The 19,750-nt window shown below is 45.3% G+C and overlaps 1 protein-coding gene across 1 annotated transcript in view; it reads right to left on the minus strand.

Annotated features, from left to right (window-relative positions):
• SNX1 (sorting nexin 1) overlaps window positions 1–11,726 on the minus strand; it is a 36,173-nt gene extending 24,447 nt beyond the window's left edge. Inside the window, exons 1-4 of the mRNA XM_058156070.1 lie at window positions 11,559–11,726; window positions 5,910–6,012; window positions 4,726–4,862; window positions 3,007–3,073 (exon numbers count right to left, since the gene is read on the minus strand). Of these exons, the coding sequence (XP_058012053.1) occupies window positions 3,007–3,073; window positions 4,726–4,862; window positions 5,910–6,012; window positions 11,559–11,675 (424 nt within the window). The 5' untranslated portion in view covers window positions 11,676–11,726. The remainder of the gene's footprint in view (window positions 1–3,006; window positions 3,074–4,725; window positions 4,863–5,909; window positions 6,013–11,558) is intronic.
• Between the last annotated feature and the right edge of the window lie 8,024 nt (window positions 11,727–19,750).

Raw genomic sequence — 19,750 nt, forward strand, 5'->3', positions numbered from 1 at the left:
TCGGTTCTGCAACCCAATAAGACAGACACAGACTTCAGAGGATAATTAGAACTGCAGAAAAAATAATTGCTACCAACCTGCCTTCCATTGAGGACCTGTATACTGCACGAATCAAGAAGAGGGCCGTGAAAATATTTGCAGATCCCTCGCATCCTGGACATAAACTGTTTGAACTCCTACCCTCAAAACGACGCTATAGAGCACTGCACACCAGAACTACTAGACACAAGAACAGTTTTTTCCCGAAGGCCATCACTCTGCTAAACAAATAATTCCCTCAACACTGTCAGACTATTTACTGAATCTGCACTACTATTAATCGTTTCATAGTTCCCATCACCAATCTCTTTCCACTTATGACTGTATGACTATAACTTGTTGCTGGCAATCCTTATGATTTATATTGATATATTGACCATCAATTGTGTTGTAAATGTTGTACCTTGATGAACGTATCTTTTCTTTTATGTACACTGAGAGCATATGCACCAAGACAAATTCCTTGTGTGTCCAATCACAGTTGGCCAATAAAATTCTATTCTATTCTATTCTATTCTATTCTATTCTATTCTATTCTATTCTATTCTATTCTATTCTATTCTATTCTATTGATGTGATTTCTTTTGCACAAAGGAAATTGCCCATTTGCAGCATTTGCTTTTCAAGGCTCGTGTGTCAAAACTGAACGGGGGTTCCTTTTCAATCCATCATGTGATCCTGAGATTTCAGGGGGAAAAAACAAACTTTTCCAGGTTTTTGGAAAGCTGCACAGCTCTCCCAAAGTTGGAGTAGAGTTTCTCCCCCACCCCACACCTTTCCCGGGGTGGAAGAACCATCTCATTTAGATGCCAAAGTACTAAAACCTTGCTTCCTTTAAAAACAAAAAAACAAAAAACTTTCTCTAATGCTGAATTAATTCTCCCTCTATCAACGTGCCATCAATGCCAACCGAGCAAGGGCATCTTCCCATTCCTTGCTTCAGCTGACATTAAAATAAAATAAAATAATAAAAGCCACGCAGAACTTCCAAGCAACCGGTGAACCGATCCAGGGCTCCAGTGAAACGGAGATCATCCGAGCCACACTCCGAGCTCCGCTTCCTACAAATATCAGGCTTGTGCAATAATTAAGACAGGGGTAGTCAACCTGTTGTGTCTGCACCCCCCGAGCTGGCCCTCCTGCCAGAAAGTGACTTGGAAAGTGAGGGGGAAGGGCCGTCAGGACTTACCTCGGGAGCACCGGCTTCCCTGGCTCAGCTCCAGGAGCCAGAAGCAGGCCAGGTGGAAGAAATAACGAGGCCTCCGTCCCCTGACTCTTTCCCCACCCAGGCCACGCCTGCAGATCCAGCTGACGGCAATCAGGCTTGGTTGGACCCTAGGTTTCGTAGGCAGGAGAGGCGAGAACAACAGAAGCAGGGGTGGGGCAGGCCTAGGAAGTGCTGAGTCATGGAGCCACACCCCACAGGATATAAAAAGGCAGCAAGAGCTGCTGTGCCTCTTTGTAACAGGCAAATCCACTGATTGACTAAGAGCTGAAGTTTGTTCCTGGGTGACTCACCAGCGTCGTGGAAGATAACGAAGGCTCTTGGCAGACACTGGCTATTCTGCTGCCAGAGCTGATAGTGCCGGCTAATTAAGCCATCACTCGGACGGAGGCGAAGGAGGGCAGAACACAACCTTTTTATACCTACCGCCCACTTTTGTATCTCCGTTAGTAGTAAAATTTTCTAACTGCCCACCGGTTCCACAGTAATGCGCCATGTATCGTCGTCTGCGCATGCCTCTCGCGCATCATGGATTAGGTTTTGGGGTGTGTGTGTGTGCTGGCTACCGGCTCTGCTTGTCTGTTACAGCTGGGTGGTGTGGGGGGAGATGCGCGAGCTATTCTGGGACGAGGCTCTTTTGGTTGCGGTCGCACTATAGCGCCATTTAGTTTCACTTACGTAACATGAACTAAACTTATGCGCGGGCGATAGAAATAGTATATTTTCAAAAATTTAAATTGTCACGGGGAATTTTATGAAAACCTAATGAAAATGTTTTTAAAGAATGCTATGAATTTTTTTTTTTAAAGTCAATTAAATTAAAAAAAAGGAAAGTGTTTCCGTATCGGACAAAACCCCTACCGCCCACCATGAAAGCTGGAACGCCCACTAGTGGGTGGTAGGGACCAGGTTGACTACCACTGAACTAAGGCCTTGTTGGAGGGAGCCATGAACATCTGCCCCACACTGAACAATGAAGTGGCTGTTAGACAACTAAAGCAGCTGAAGGAAAGAAAACACACACAGCACGCAGAAAGAGGAAGGGAGCTAAGAGTTGGCCAAGCGATTCCTTTGGGGCAGATGGCTTTCGTTCGAGACAGCCACAAGCCTAAAGCCGAGCAGAGAATATTCCCCAGGCCCAGAGTTTCCCTGACATAACTCAGCATCGACAGGTACCTGTTTATGTAGCTGGCATGGAAGTTGCACTGAATGCAATTAGATTGTGCAGCTGCTACTGCTTCAAGGACAATAATACACGGAGAGTTCTCAAATGCAGAAGGGTACTTTTCCAGGGAGGGGGGGGGGTGCGCTTGGGAAACCCCCTACCGCTCCCAAGATGCTGGCAGCCTGGGGAATCACTGCCTCCTGCAAGATATATCAACTTTCACCTGATCTATCATCATCATCATTTAGTGACCCCAGAATCCCTTGCGGGGTGGAGTCTGGGCAACTGATTGGAGCTAGCTGAGTGTCCAGAGAGAAAAATATCTGCCTCTACCTAGAATCGAACTCACAGCTTCCTGATTATGAGGAGAGAGCTCTACCTCTAGGCTACCGCACCACTCAAGCAAAGCTGACTGGGGAATTCTGGGAGTTGGAGTCCGACAGGCTTAAAGTTGCCAAGGTTGAAGACCCCTGGGCTAATCAGTAAAGCTATCTTGATCCAGTGAACGGTTGCACGTCTAACAGAGTTAAATCCTACACGACTCTTGTCAAACTCTTTCCGTTTCACGGTGACTTACCAATTTTCTCTGGATTGCTCACTCCCACGGCAAGTTCAAATTCATCTTCCTGCTCTTCCTCTTCCAGCTAGGTAGGAAGGAAGGAGAGGTTACACGGATGTCAGAAACTTTTCTTGGTGCTTTACTTAAGGTAGGTTGTGAAGCGGAGGAAGTCAGGAGCCAAGGAGGCTCAAATGAATACAGGCTTATGGCAAGAATCTCAACTACTAACAGTCAAAAGCAGATAGGCGGGAGATAAGAATCAACGGAATTCAAGACGGACTGGACTTAGATCTCTTGTGGGCACCAAAGGACTTGAGACTCCCGCCTTCCCTCGGGCGCAACCCGGTCATCTCCTACAGTACAACACACAATGTTGGAAAGAGAGAGATAGGAAAGCAGGTGGAGACCACATCAGAAGGCTCAGCTGCAGCGGTGAAATGCAGCCGGTTCTATCCAGCTTGGGCAAACCGGTAGCACCGGCAGCAGGAGGCTCCGCCCACCCGCCCAGATGTCATGTCCCGTTTCTGACACTGCGCATGTGCAGGTCCTGCGCATGCGCGGAGGTGTCATGTCCAAGCTCCCAAGGTAAGTGCATTTCACCCCTGCTCAGCTGTCTCCATCTTTTCCTCTCTTACTGCCCTTTGGGAAGCATCTTTGCTGCTGGCTTTTTAAAAAAAAATAAAAGCATGTGTAGTGCTTTTGCGTGTGTGTGTTCACGCTGCTTTTCCTAGCAATTATACCCTGAAAGATAGGGAGATAAACAAGAGCTGTGAAGCATAAATAAATAACATTCACCTTTGCTCTGACCTGAGCTTATATTTTCAAGCTTGAAGGGCAAAAGCCAATAATTGGAAGAACCTGCTCCACACACAAAACTTCAGGGTTTCTTTTAAGAGTCGTGCTAGAACAGGGGTGTCAAACTCATGCCGTCATGGTGGCGTCACGTGTCGTATCGGGACTTTTCCCCCCCTTCGCTAAACCGAGCGTGGCCAGGGCATGATGCATCTGATCTGTGGGCCGGGAGTTTGACAGCCTTCTTCTAGAAAGTGGGAAAGGTATGAAGCCCAAAACACTATCGAACAGCCAATGTACTCAACTTGCCTTTCTTTGCACGGAGACAGCATCTGCCCTTTTCTCTAGGAATAAAAGGAAAGGTGACAACCACTCTAACTTTGTTATTTTAAGGAAAAGGGGACTTTTCTTGCTGGTCTGGGACTTCTCTGAGGACAGGGCTGGTGTGGAGAAGGCTCTTGGTGGCACCTCATCATTGTGCAACGCGCTGGAAATGAAAGGTGATGGATGGAGGCCTCCTTCCATATTACACAGGGCACAGCTGAATGTACAAGTAGTTACACCGAATAATTGTTGTTGTTGTGAAATTGTGTCCGACCCATCGCGACCACATGGACAACGTTCCTCCAGGCCTTCCTGTTCTCTATCATCCTCTGGAGTCCATTGAAGCTCACGCCGACTGCTTCAGTGACTCCATCCAGCCACCTCGTTCTCTGTCGTCCCCTTCTTCTTTTGCCTTCCATCATTCCCAGCATTAGGCTCTTCTCAAGTGAGTCCTTCCTTCTCATTAGGTGGTCAAAGTATTTGAGTTTCCTCTTCAGGATCTGTCCTTCTAAAGAGCAGTCAGGGTTGATCTCCTCTAGGACTGACCGGTTTGATCACCTTGCAGTCCAAGGGAATAATTAGTCAAATAATCCAACCAAATAATTACACAAAAATACTTACCTCCTCATAGGTTTTGGACTGCTGGTTAGAAGAGGAATGGCTTGGTTTTTCTAGAGAGGGGGCAGGACTGAACACTGTTGTTGTCTCCTTCTTTGGCTGGTTTTGGGTATTATCCAGGGACAATTCAACAGTAGCATCTGTAAAAGGACGAATTGATTATTTTTTTTAAAGACATGGATGAAATCCCCTGACTGAGGATAGTCTGTAGAATTTCATCCCAGAGTAGGGAGTCACTTCTTGACTTCTGGTGAACATCGAAAGATATTCCTGGTAGAATCACATCACTAAGTCGAATCATTTACTTAGTGTATTCTCTTTAGAAATTGACAATCCAATCCAATCCAATCCAAGAAGATATAACAATGAAGCTACTTGTTCTGGGCCATCACCTCCATTACTTTATTGCCTTTGCCATCTTTTATCTTTATTTTTTAATTTATTTTATTGTAATGTCTCTGACTGTTGTTAGCAGCTCAGAGTCATCCCACTGAGCCGTGGTGGCGCAGTGGTTAGAATGCAACACTGAAGGCTACATTTGCTGATCAGTGGCTGCCAGCAGTTAATAATAATAATAATAATAATAATAATAATAATAATAATAATAATAATAATAATAATAATAATAATAATAATAATAATTTAATTTTTATACCGCCCTTCTCCCGAAGGATTCAGGGCGGTGAACAGGCAAATAAAATAATACAATATATTACAATAAAACACATTTTTAAAACTTATTCAAAATAGCCTAAATTTAAAATACCATACAAAATATAAAAAAAATAAACCCCAATAAAATCCATATTTAAAAACCCTATTTAAGCCAGTCCTGCTCGAAAGAATAGATATGTCTTCAGCTCGCGGCGAAAGGTCCGGAGGTCAGGAAGTTGTCGAAGTCCTGGGGGAAGCTCGTTCCAGAGGGTAGGTGCGCCCACAGAGAAGGCTCTCTGAGCCTTCTTAGCAGTTCAAATCTCACCAGGCTCAAGGTTGACTCAGCCTTCCATCCTTCCGAGGTGGGTAAAATGAGGACCAAGATTGTTGGGGGGCAAGTGGCTGACTCTGCAAACCGCTTAAGAGAGGGACTGTAAAGCACTATGAAGCGGTATATAAGTGCTATGGCTATTGCTAAGTTGAGCAACACAAATTATCACCCGCTTTCCACTGTGATATACAACACAACCAACCTGCAAATAAATCCGGATCTTCTTGTTCTTCCTGGATGCCATTTGTTTTTAAATCGTTTTCCAGCCGCACTGGGGATTCCTTCTTGGTGAACTCTGGCTTGCTCTAGGAGGATAGAGAAGTGGCTGTTATTCCAAGCTGCAGAATAAAATCTGGTTCTTAATACGTAGGCAGAAAGACCTAGACAAAGAGTTTGGCAGTCCTGGCCTATAGAGGTAGTCCTCAACTTATAATAGTTCATTTAACGACCAATACAAGGCTACAACTAGAAAATGCAGAGAAGAGCAACAAAGATGATTAGGGGACTGGAGGCTAAAACATATGAAGAACGGTTGCAGGAACTGGGTATGTCTAGTTTAATGAAAAGAAGGACCAGGGGAGACATGATAGCAGTGTTCCAATATCTCAGGGGCTGCCCCAAAGAAGAGGGAGTCAAGCTATTCTCCAAAGCACCTAAAGGCAGGACAAGAACCAATGGGTGGAAACCAATCAAGGAGAGAAGCAACTTAGAACTAAGGAAAAATTTCCTGATTGTTAGAACAATTAATGTGGAACAACTTGCCTCCAGAAGTTGTGGATGCTCCAACACGGAAGTTTTTAAGAGGATGTTGGATAATCATTTGTCTGAAGTGGTGTAGGGTTTCCTGTCTGAGCAGGGGGTTGGACTAGAAGACCTCCAAGGTCCCTTCCAACTCTGTTATTATGAAAAACTGCACTGGGGAAAAAAAGTGACTTACAGCCATTTTTTCGCACTTATGAAAAGTGCGGCCACATGATCAAAATTCAGACGCTTGCCCACTGACTCCTATTTATGAGAGCTGCAGCATCCCGGGGTCGTGTGATCCCCTTTTGTGACCTTCCGACAAGCAAAGTCCATGCGGAAAGCCGGATGCGCTCAACAGCCGCCGTTAACTCATTGCAGCGATTCACTTAACAACTATAGGAAGGTTCTAAAATGGGGCAAAACTCACTTAACTCTCCCACTTAAAAAAATGTTGGGCTCAACCGTGGTCATGACTACCTGTACTGTCCCAAGATGGGGATATTCCAGGCTCAGGTGGCAGCTTCCCATTCCTGCCCTGTGCAAAGTCTTCCCGTTTGGAATCCATGTAGATGCAAGGAATGGAAATGCCTACTGTTGCCTTAAGGGGTTAAATTAACAAGGCCTTTTTCAAGGCTGTTTTGTCAAGCAAGCACAAGGCTTGTAAAGGCTCCCTGCCTCTTAGCCTCAACCCCCATCCACCCACACACACACACACACCCGCCCACACCCTGGTATCTGGAGACAGCCTTGACACGGTCTGCCTCGCTGAGCGATGGCAGTTTTTGCCCAAAGATGGACAATAGCTGTCTGAAAACAGGGTGACGGTTCCAAGAGGCGCCAGAGACGCAACCGTGGGTGCTGAAAGTCAGGGCTTTGTGTGGGTAGAACAAGCCGGGGTTCGAAACAAAGCCGGGTTTAGAAGTCACTCCGCTGCAGGTGACGCTCGAGGAAGTTCTTAGCCCTCGGTGGGAGCTGCAGGTCGAAGTAACAGGCCTGTTTTGTCTGAACCCCGCGAGAATCCATCCGTATACCTTTCTTCCGATATCCTGTACCTTTGGAATGACACTTCTGCGAACACGAAAGCTTTACGGCATTTTTTTCACAATGTAAGATGGAGCGGAGAGTTCAGCTATGATATAAACCAGGGGTCCCCAAACTTGGCAGCTTTAAGACTTGTGGACTTTAACTCCCAGAATTCTCCAGCCAGCTATGCTGGCTGAGAATTCTGGGAGTTGAATCCACAAGTCTCACTTCTGAACGAACCTCGGATATAAACCCTCGTTCTGAGACATCGTAGGAAGAGTTAGTCTGAGAGTAGCACGTTTCCCCGAAAATAAGACCCAACCAGAAAATAAACCCTAGCACAATTTTTCAGGATATAAGCCCTACCCCCAAAATAAACCCCAGTTAAGATCATCAGAAGACAGAGGCCCTGTAAATTTTCCTCCAAATAAGATCTAACCGGAAAATAAGCCATAATGCATCTTTTGGAGCAAAAAATAATATAAGACCCGGTCTTATTTTGGAGGAAACACGGTATCTTTTCCATTTAAGTGTTTTCCGAAGCTGCAGCTTGCTTCCTCAGATTTACAGAGTGTTAAACTGAGCTGGAGCTCAGGAAAGTTTTGAATAAAATTTTGTTAGTCAGGAAAAGTGCTAGCAGCCTCCTCATTCTTTCCTAAGCCCTTTGCAAAAACAGAAGTTTCATTGTGCTGGTTTAATTCTGACTTTCGCCGTTTCATCTGGTGCTTTGCCACCGAATAAAGATTGATTTGTGTTCTTTATGTTCTAGTTCTCCTAACTGATTTGCCTTCTATTTTCCCCTCGTGCTTTTCCAGGAACTCTACATTCCATAATACAGATTTTAAAAGGGTGAATTATTGAACTTCCAATGGTTTGTTTTCTGTTAGCCCCCCTCCTCCCACTTTAGCATTTTCACAAAGACCCCAAAGCATGCTGACCACAATGAAACCCTAGTTTTGATCACAATGGGAGGGGCTTCCCACATTTTAGATTTTTTTCTGCTGAAAAAGTTGTGCAACAGTCAACTTGAGGCTGCTTTGTTGCTATGTTCACATGTGCGTAACTCTTCCCTACCCCACTGTCAGAAACCAAATGTCAAATTTTGGTTTCTTTTCCACAGGAGGTTTCACTCCATCTGTATTTTTATTTTTATTTTTGCAGTTATTGCATAAATTGCCTACATTCAGCATTTCCCCGTGGAACAGGGGTGGGGCCCGGCCTCAAATCCCCCCCTTTCCCCCCCTCCTTTGCCAATCAATTAACTCTTTCTGGATTTTTGTAGCACAAGAAAGCCAGTCTCCATATATTCTCCTTGCCTTGAAATTCACGTGGGAGCGGAGATTGAGACATAACTGTTGCATCAAAACTGCATTTAAAGGGCCTTTGCATCCATTTGTCACACCCCAGGACTGCTGTCCAACGGGACACGACCACAGAAACTTCACTTCCATTCAGATAAGTTTTCCAGCCATAAGGATAATTTTTATTAGTGCTGGCAGCTTAAGTACATAATTCACAATTAGCATCTTTACAGCTGGGAAATCTTCAGAATTACTAAAAGATCATTCCGAGGGTAAGATACCCATTAGCATATTCCATAAGCACTTTATACATCTAAGATACAAATGCAACTAAAAAGAATAAACAAACATAATTTAAAAGCCAAGCACAGCAAAATTCCAAGGTATTACCTTATTTATTTGATTTTTTTAAAAAATGGTAAGCGACCCAGCAGTTTATCAATTGTAAACACATGCTGTGTATTTGTGACATAGATTATAGATATTGGACTAGGATTGGGGGGGGGACCAGGATAAACGTTATCGCCCCCCAAAAAATCCCATTTATGACTTTGGCCTTCTCTCAGTCCAGCCTATCTGTTGGTTACTGCTGTGAGGATAAAATGGGAGGTCGGAACGCTGTGTATGCCACCTTGAACCCTTGACCAAAAGGTAAGATATGAGTCCAACAAATAAATGGTTAAATGTTTGCACAACTTTAAAAGAAAACCACAGCATTCAGTTGGCCTCGACGGATTTAAAAAGTTTAAGCAGAATGCGATCCACTTGCTACAGGGATGGGAGACCACTAAGGAATCCCGGGCCTGAAAATAGATTTGGAAATTGATAAAACGCCTTCACTTTCGAGGATTTAAGTCTCTGTGAATGGAATTCGCTGGAAGGGCAACAGCTCAATTCAACAAGCTCATAACTGGCAGCTCTACAAACGGATTTGAAAGCCAGTTAAGGACCACCCATATTCTCCCAACTAAACCCTAAGATTAAAAAGTCCTTTGCAAAAAGGAAGCAAAACCAACACAAGGCAAAGACAGGGTGCAGAGCCCGAGAGGAGGGAGAGAGGATGGGAGGGGGGAAACCGTTTCTTGTTGCAAACCAAGCAGGGTTTCGATCCTAAACCCGAACCCGGGGTCCAGGCTTTCTTCCCCTTACAGACAAACCACTTTTGCAACTCTTTTGCAAAACAAGCCCAGTATGGAAGCTTTAAAAAGGTAAAACGGGGTTTCCTAGGGCAGAACACCAAGCGGTGCTCCTTAAGCAGCGTAGGGTGTGCCCTGCCCAGGTTGCAACCCCAGGAACAGACACAGAGAGAGCCGGGATAAGGCTGGACTCCCATCATCCTGGGCCAAGTCCCCCCACCCCCCACCCCCAAAGGGCGCCTGTTTGCAAAAGGCACCCCCTTCTTCTTCCCCTTCGGAGAGCCTCTTTCCATCCAGGCCAAGAGACACCCCGGGGAACCGAGGAGGGGAAGCAAGCCCCCCCCACAAAAAAACCTCCTCTGGTGCTTCCAGGGGTGCAAATCCCGGGTGGGGAGGAGGGGGTCCATCTGCGGGTGGGTGGGAAGCTGACTTTCCTCCAAGCTTGCCAGAGTTTGGTTGCACTTGGAGGTTGGTGGTGGTGGTGGTGGGGAATCAACACCATTAGAATGTTAATGTTAGAATCATTAGAATCAACATCTTAGAATTTAGGAGGAATTTCCCCGACAGTGAGAACGATTAACCAGTGGAACGACTTGCCTCCAGAAGTTGTGGATGCTCCAACACTGGAAGTGTTTAAGATGATGTTGGATAACCATTTGTCTGAAGTGGTATAATAGGGTTTCCTGCCTAAGCAGGGGGTTGGACTAGAAGACCTCCAAGGTCCCTTCCAACTCTTGTTATTCTATAATCCCAAATCAACGAACCAGTGGAACCACTTGCCTGCAGAAGTTGTGAATGCCCCAACACTGGAAGGTTTTTAAGAAGAGGTTGGATAACCATTTGTCTGAAATGGTGGAGAGTTTCCTGCCTAAGCAGGGGGTTGGACTAGAAGACCTCCAAGGTCCCTTCCAACTCTGTTCTTCTCTTCTTTATAAAACATATGAAGAACGGTTGCAGGAACTGGGTATGTCTAGTTTAATGAAAAGAAGGACTAGGGGAGAAATGATAGCAGTCTTCCAATATCTCGGGGGCTGCCCCAAAGAAGAGGGAGTCAAGCTATTCTCCAAAGCACCTGAGGGTAGAACAAGAAGCAATGGGTGTAAAGTAATTAAGGAGGGAAGCAACTTAGAACTAAGGAAAAATTTCCTGAGTCAGAACAATTAATCAGGGGAACGACTTGCCTCCAGAAGTTGTGAATGCCCCAACACTGGAATGTTTTAAGAATTGGTTGGATAACCATTTGTCTGAAATGGTACAGGGTTTCCTGCCTGGGCAGGGGGTTGGACTAGAAGGCCTCCAAGGTCCCTTCCAACTCTGTTGCTGTTATTATTATCTGCAGGGGAGGCTGGCTGGGGCTGCAAGGCCGGGGATGATGGGAGCTGTAGTCCTCCCAATCTCACACACACACACACACACACATATATATAGACAGACACACACACACACACAAACACCCCCCACCCCTCCTATCTCCCGGGAGAGCAGCCCAGGGGAAACTTTCCGAGGTTGCAGGAGCCAGCCGGAGGAGGAAAGGGGGCTGGAGGAGGGTGGGGGGCTCCCACCTTTTGCAAGGTTCAGCGGAGCACGACCCCCCCCCGAAAAAAGGGCTGGGCAGCAGCCCCCCCTCCCCCCGCACGGGCCACTCACGGCGTTGCCGGTGAAAATGTCCTCCCCTTCCGAGTCGCTGTCCGGTTGGGGGTCCGCCTCCGCCTCCCCCGGGAAGGGCGGGGGCAGCCGGTCCACCGGGGAGCCTGCGGACGCCATCTCGCCGCCGAGGCAGCCACTTCCGGCTCCCCCCTCTCGCTGCCCGGCCGGAAGCCGCAGGAGGTGATTTATGGCGAAGGGGGCGGGGCCGAGCGCGGGAGGCGGGGCCAGAGAAACGGACGCCCAATCCGGACTTGGGCATCGGCGCCTCGGGGAGGAGCGGAGGGCGTGGCCTGCCTTGCAGCTGTTGGCGCTGCCTTGTAAAAGAGCCGGTTCTAAATTACACGCACGCAGTCCTCGACTTACGACCACAGTGGAAAGGAGGGTGGGGGAGCATTTCTGCTGTTAAGCGAGACCTTCGTTAAGTCAGTTCTGCCCCCGTTTTACGTCCTGACTTGCCACACCAGAGTTCAAAGGCCTCGATTCTTTGGCGCTCAGCCTTTCTTATGGTCCAACTTTCACAGCCATCCATTGCAACTGGGAAAACCATAGCCTTGATTATATGCACTTTTGTTGGTAGGCTGATGTCTCTGCTTTTTAGTATGCTGTCTAGATTTGCCATAACTTTCCTCCTCAAAATATTCAATATTTTAAAGTAAAATAATACCCTCTGGAATGAGCTTCCCCCAGGACTTCGACAACTTCCTGACCTCCGGACCTTTCGCCGCGAGCTGAAGACATATCTATTCTTCCGTGCAAGACTGGCATAATTGTTATAATTATTATGATTATGATTATTAATTTTAATGGGGTTTTAGGGTTTTAATGTATTTTAATTATGGGCCAAATTTAATAGGTTTTTTTAATACTGGTTTTAATTGTATTGTATCTATTTATTGTTGGTTTTATTTGGCTGTAAACCGCCCTGAGTCCTTCGGGAGAAGGGCGGTATAGAAATTAAATTATTACTATTACTATTACTATTTAATAGCACAACCAGTTTTTCGTTTAGCTTGATAATTCTAAGAATTGTCTTAGAATTCCTCCTCCTCCACCTCTAATAGTTTTCCATGTTTTCCAGTTGAACAGAATAACTTGGAAGGGGCCTTAGAGGTCTTCTTGTCTAATCCCCTGCTCAAGCAGGGGACCCTAAACTAATCCAGACAAGCGGCTGTCCAATCTCTTTTTAAAAGCCTCCAGTACCCATAACTTCTGGTGGCAAGCCGTTCCACTGATGAATTGTTCTCACTGTTAGGAAATTTCTCCTTAGTTCTAGATTGCTTCTCTCCTTGATTAGTTTTGCTTTGTATCCATGGAGTTTTTATATATATATAAATATATATATATATCATCTTCCATCCGCTTCACCCATCTTCTCTTTGGTCCTTCCCTTGGGCACACCACTTCCTGCACTGTAACCCAGGGATCTCCAACCTTGGTCACTTTAAGACTTGTGGACTTCAACTCTGGGAGTTAAAGTCTACAAGTCTTAAAGGGACCAAGGTTGGAGACCCCTGTGCTACTGGTTGTATCTGTAGGAGAAGGAATGGCAGAACCTGGGGGTGGAGTGAAAAGAGGGATCAGCCTACAATTCCTACGTTGCCACAAGGGAACTAAGTTTCTTGAGTGCTACAGTTCTACAGAGGAAGTCTTAAAGTGGCCAAGGTTGGAGACCTCTGCTGTAATCTGTACAATACCCTGCTTTTCTCCATCTACTGGCTTGAATTTTTAAATTTTTAGCTTATTTTATGGGTTTGTAATTTTTATTAATTTTATAGGGTTGATTGTATTTTAATATTGGGCCAAATTGAATAAGTTTTTTAATGTTTGTTTTTAGTTTTGTATGTGTTGTTGTTGTATTTTATTTTGGCTGTAAACCGCCCTGAGTCCTTCGGGAGAAGGGCGGTATACAAATTAAAATATTATTATTATTATTATTATTATTATTATTATTATTATTATTATTATTATTATTATTATTATTATTATTATTATTATTATTATACGTCCAGACCATCTGGGCTTGTGTTTCATCCTCAGTTTTGACTGGTTCCCTCCCTGCATCTCCATCACTTAGCATCATTGAGAGGGTTGTGCAGGGAATTCCCCTGTGTACCCTGTACACATCGTATTAGGAAAATACCTAGGTTGTTAGCTTGCTTGTTAGCTTTTTAATCACGCCTACATCTTTAAGCTATATGACAAGTGGTGGAAAATAGGAGCCCAGATTTGCATCTTGGTTTTCACTTAAATGTTTCATTTCCTTCGACAGGCACCTGTTTAATGATGTACAGTCAGCGTTGGCTTGGCTATTCCTGCCCTCTACTTCTGCTTTTGACCCACTTTTGTGTTGCGCTCCATCGCACTTAAAAAGCTGGCTGAGAGGTATATTCTAACCTTGGTCTCCAACCTTGGTCCCTTTAAGACTTGTGGACTTCAACTCTCAGCAAAGCTGGCTGAGGAACTCTGGGAGTTGAAGTCCACAAGTCTTAAAGGGACCAAGGTTGGAGACCAAGGTTAGAATATACCTTGGAGACCCCTGGTTTAGAGCAGTGGTGGCTAACCTTTTTGCCATCGTGTGCCAGAAGCAGAGGGAGCACTGGGGGGAGTCACACATGCATGTGCCCACACCCATAATTCTATGCGACTCCCCCCCCCCCGCACATGTGTGTCCGAAACTCCCCTGTGCTCCCCTCCCCACTTTTGGCAGGTGATGGCACAGTGGGCCCGGTAGACCTGGTTTTCACTCTCCTCAGGTTCCAGAGTCTTTCTAGGAGCCTGGGGAGGGCAAAAACGGCCTCCCCCCGCCACCCCTGGAGGCCAGAAATGGCCTGTTTGCCGACTGGTGGGCTCAGAAGGCCCAAAAATCAGTTGGGGAGCTGAGCTCGCGTGCCCACTGATATGGCTTCACGTGCCACCTGTGGCACACGTGCCATAGGTTCGCCATCATGGGTTTAGAATAAGGAAATAGCCTTAAACGGAGCAGAAGCCCAACTGGTAGAAATTCTCTCATCTTTCCTAGCAAACTGGGTAGCAATATTAAAAGTCGGATTCAGGCAAGACCTGTTGACTTCTTAAAATAGTCTTGTGCACAGGTACATTTCTACACGGTGGATATTTATTTTTATTTATTTATTTTTTATTTATTTATTTTGTCACAATATCATACATAAGCATAAGCATGAAGCAACAGTAGGACGGGAACGGTAGGTACGCTTGGGCTCTTATGCAAGTCCCTTACAGACCTCTTAGGAATGGGGTGAGGTCAATAGTAGACAGTTTTTGGTTGAAGCTTTGGGGATTTTGGGAAGAGACCACAGAGTCTGGTAGTGCATTCCATTAACAAGTCATATTTTCTGCAATCAAGACTGGAGCGGTTAACATTAAGTTTAAATCTATTGTTTGCTCTTGTATTGTTGTGACTGAAGCTGAAATAGTCTTCAACAGGAAAGACATTGCAATAGATGATTCTATGAGTTAAACTCAGGTCCTCTCGGAGGCGGCAATCTGTGCTGACCAGCCTAGGAACAAAGTGCGCATTCTGCACGTGGTGCTTTGAGAGATGATTATTCAAAGACAAAATTAAGACAGTGAAGTCGAAAACACCCCAGCGTGCAGGAGAGAGAGAGAGAGAGAGCAAATGCGAAGTTGTGCGTTCCCTATTCAGTACAAAACAGCTGCAACAGGAAACTGAAGGGCGGGGCTGTTGATCTAAATCGGCTCCACTTTTCTCGGGGAAGATTATAGAAGCCTCTGCAGTGATTCAGCTGAGCTGTTGCAACATCAGGCAAAGCAGAAGGAAAAAAAAAACTAATTGGAATGTAACTAAGTCTTCCAATAAATGAAACTAAAGAGAGCTACAGGAATGATTATGCCATTTCTGCATTAGGCTAGGGCAGTCATGGTTAACCTTTTGGGTGCCGAGTGCCCAAAGCATGCACACAAGCGCGTGAATGCACGCACGCAGTGTTGTGTCTGCGTCCCCCCGAGCCAGGCCTCCTGTCAGAAAGTGACTTGGAAAGTGAGGGGGAAAGGCCGTCAGGACTTACCTCGGGAGCACCGGCTTCCCTGGCTCAGCTCCAGGAGCCAGAAGCAGGCCAGGTGGAGGAGATAACAAGGCCTCCGTCCTCTGACTCTTCTTCCCCCCCCAGGCCACGCCTCCAGACCCAGCTGATGGCAATCAGGCCTGGCTGGACCCTAGGATTCGTAGGCAGGAAAGGCGGGAACAACAGAAGCAGGAGTGGGGCAGGCCTAGGAAGTGCTGAGTCATGAAGCCACACCCCACAGGATATAAAGGCAGCAAGAGCTGCTGTGCCTCTTCTTAGCAGGCAAATTAACTGGTTAACTAAGAGCTGAAGTACTGTTTGTTCCTGGGTGACTCATCGGCTTCAAGGAAGATAACAGAGACACTTGGCAGACGCTCACTATTTTGCTGCCAGAGCTGATAGTGCCGGCTAATTAAGCCATCGCTTGGACGGAGGCGAGGGGGGACAGAACACGTGTGCTCAAACACCCAATATGCAATGCACGTCGCCCCCTGCGCATGCGCCCTGGCCACACGCATGCATGTGCATCCCTGTGCATGTGCATGCATCCCCTGGCATGCGCCCCATCCTCGTGCCTCGGTTTGGCTTCCAGGTTGGTGCAGGAGGCCTTCCAGGACCAAAATGGGGCACAGGGTGGTGCATGCATGAACCCCCAAAATGCAATGCAAGCACCCCCCATGCAGGTGCACCGCCCTCCATGTAGGCTCCCTGTCCCCCCCGCACATGTGTGGCAGAGACCCGAAGACCAGCTGGCTGGTGGGAGGCATGCGCGCATGCGCGGTGCAGCTGGGCTGGGGTGACAGCTGGCATGCCCACAGAGACGGGTCTGCATGCCATCACGGGGCTAGGGGGGGAAACTGCTTTCATTACGGTAATGTTTCTCAGCCACTTTTAAGATGCACAGACTTCCAATATCCAGAATTCCCCCAGCCAGCCAGGCTACATTTATATATACTTCCCCATGCTTGCTGGGCGAGTTTAATTTATTTTTATTTTTATTTATTTTGTCACAACAGTATATATAAGCATAAGCATGAAATAACTATACAATATTTAAGCATATATATAAGCATAAGTATGTAATAGAACAGAATAATAGATAATAATAATAGTAGTAGTAGTAATAATAAATAATAATAATAATAATAATAATAGAACAAGAACAGTTTTTTCCTGAAGGCCATCACTCTGCTAAACAAATAATTCCCTCAACACTGTCAAATTATTTACTAAATCTGCACTACTATTAATCTTCTCATCGTTTCCATCATCAATCTCTTTCCACTTATGACTGTATGACTGTAACTTTGTTGCTGGTATCCTTATGATTTATATTGATATATTGACCATCATTTGTGTTGTAAATGTTGTACCTTGATGAACGTATCTTTTCTTTTATGTACACTGAGAGCATATGCACCAAGAAAAATTCCTTGTGTGTCCAATCACATTTGGCCAATAAAAAATTCTATTCTATTCTATTCTATTCTATCCTATCCTATCCTATCCTATCCTATTCTATTCTATTCTATTCCTATATTAATTGGATTTAACAAAAGGAAACAATAGGACAGGAACGGTAGGCACGCTGGTGCTCTTATGCACGCCCCTTACAGACCTGTTAGGAATGGGGTGAGGTCAATAGTAGACAGTTTTTGGTTGAAGCTTTGGGGATTTTGGGAAGAGACCACAGTGTCAGGTAGTGTATTCCAAGTATTAACAACTCTGTTACTGAAGTCATATTTTCTGCAATCAAGATTGGAGCGGTTCACATTAAGTTTAAATCTATTGTGTGCTCGTGTATTGTTGTATTGTGTGTCGTGTACTGTTGCAATTGCAATTCTGGGAGCTGAAGTCCATGCATCGTCAAGTGGCCGAGATTGAGAAATACCGCATTAGAAACCTGAGGAATCCAAGATAAAAACGTAGCCGAGCGTGCAATTTCTTAAAAACTATATGATTTTAAGATTATTACACTTGAAAAAGATCTTCCAGCAGAGGTGAACATGATATTGGGGAACTGGGGCATCCTTATCCAAATAGAATAGAATAACAGATTTGGAAGGGAGCAGAGGTGGGTTTCAGCAGGTTCTGACCAGTTCTGGAGAACCGGTAGCAGAAATTTTGAGTAGTTCGGAGAACCGGTAGTAAAAATTCTGACTGGCCCCGTCCCCATCTATTCTCTGCCTCCCGAGTCCCAGCTGATCAGGAGGAAATGGGGATTTTACAGTATCCTTCCCCTGCCGTGCCCACCAAGCCATGCCACTCCCACCAAGCCACACCCACAGAACCGGTAGTAAAAAAATTTGAAAGCCACTGCTGCCTTGGAGTTTTCTAGTCCAATCCCCTGCTTAGGCAGGATACCATTTCAGACAAATGGTTAATTGTTCTGTCAGGAAATTCCTTAGTTCTAGGTTGCTTCTTTCCTTGATGAGTTTCCACCCATTGCTTCTTGTCCTGCCCTCTGGTGCTTTGGAGAATAGCTTGACTCCCTCTTCTTTGGGGCAACCCCTGAGATATTGGAACACAGCTATCATGTCTCCCCTAGTCCTTCTTTTCATCAAACTAGATATATCCCGTTCCTGCAACCGTTCTTTATATGTTGTTTCCACTCTCCCAACAGTTCTAAAGTTTTTGAATTTACTGCCCTGACATAGTCTGCTCTGTATGATCTAGTTGGAGGGGCTGCGTGCACAACCGCAGGGTATCTTGACCTCTACATATTGACTTTGGGTTTTGCTGTTAACAACTACACCGAATACCAGCATTAACTGTAAAAGCATTTGCAATGACCTTTGAAATCCTGAAGGCCATCAGGCCAAAGTATTTGGGAGTGCAATTTCTCTTGGATCTTAAAAAGAGTCAGAAGGAAGCTTTTCTGGATCTCTCAAATGTTGGTTGTGTTTAGCTGATGGGAAGAAGCAGAGGGATCTGCAGGATACAAGTCAATATGGCAGGTAGATAGATTGAATCCGTACGTTTTACGCATAGAAAATGCACAAGAGTTCAATTGTACCGTCATGGACACCAATTTGTCTTTTTTTGACAGTACACCTTGTAGACTCTCCTGGGGAGAAGACAATGTCTGCTACTGCAGAAGTCCACAAGTCTTAAAGGGACCAAGGTTGGAGACCCCTGTGCTACTGGTTGTATCTGTAGGAGAAGGAATGGCAGAACCTGGGGGTGGAGTGAAAAGAGGGATCAGCCTAGAATTCCTACGTTGCCACAAGGAACTAAGTCTCTTGAGTGCTACAGTTCTACAGAGGAATTACTGAGTCTGCCATCTGCACCTCTGTAACTGTCTGGTTTGGTTCTGCAACCCAACAAGACAGACACAGACTTCAGAGGATCATTAGAATTGCAGAAAAAACAATGGCTACCAACCTGCCTTCCATTGAGGACCTGTATACTGCACGAGTCAAAAAGAGGGCTGTGAAAATATTTACAGACCCCTCACATCCTGGACATAAACTGTTTCAACTCCTACCCTCAAAACGACGCTATAGAGCACTGCACACCAGAACAACTAGACACAACAATAGTTTCTTCCTGAATGCCCTCTGCTAAACAAATAATTCCCTCAACACTGTCAAACTATTTACTAAGTCTGCACTACTAATCTTCTCATCGTTCCCATCACCCATCTCCTCCCACTTATGACTATAACTTTGTGGCTTGTATCCTTATGATTTATATTGATATTGTTTCCTGATTGCTTATTTGTACCCTATGACTATCATTAAGTTTTGAACCTTATGATTCTTGATGAATGTATCTTTTCTTTTATGTACACTGAGAGCATATCCACCAAAGACAAATTCCTTGTGTGTCCAATCAGTTGGCCAATAAAAATTCTATTCTATTCTATTGAGCTTTAACTTTAACCAGATGCTGTCCATTAGTTGAGAAGATTCCAGTGAATAGGCAGGGGTAGCAATAAAGCAGTTTAATTGGCTCTCCACACGTTGACCTGGTTCTTTCATGCCTGAGAGCATCTCTCTTTTTGGAATTTTGAAAGCTGAAGTATCTACCTTTCTGGAGACACCAGGAATGTTCAACCTAATCTTGGGCAAGATCAAGACTAGTTATCCAACCACAGCCTCCCTTCCTCCCATGTCAAGAGGCCAGGCAGGTTTTGAGTTGCTTTTA

The sequence above is a fragment of the Ahaetulla prasina genome, chromosome 13 (assembly GCF_028640845.1).
Source record: "Ahaetulla prasina isolate Xishuangbanna chromosome 13, ASM2864084v1, whole genome shotgun sequence".
In the NCBI taxonomy this organism is placed as follows: Eukaryota; Metazoa; Chordata; class Lepidosauria; order Squamata; family Colubridae; genus Ahaetulla; species Ahaetulla prasina.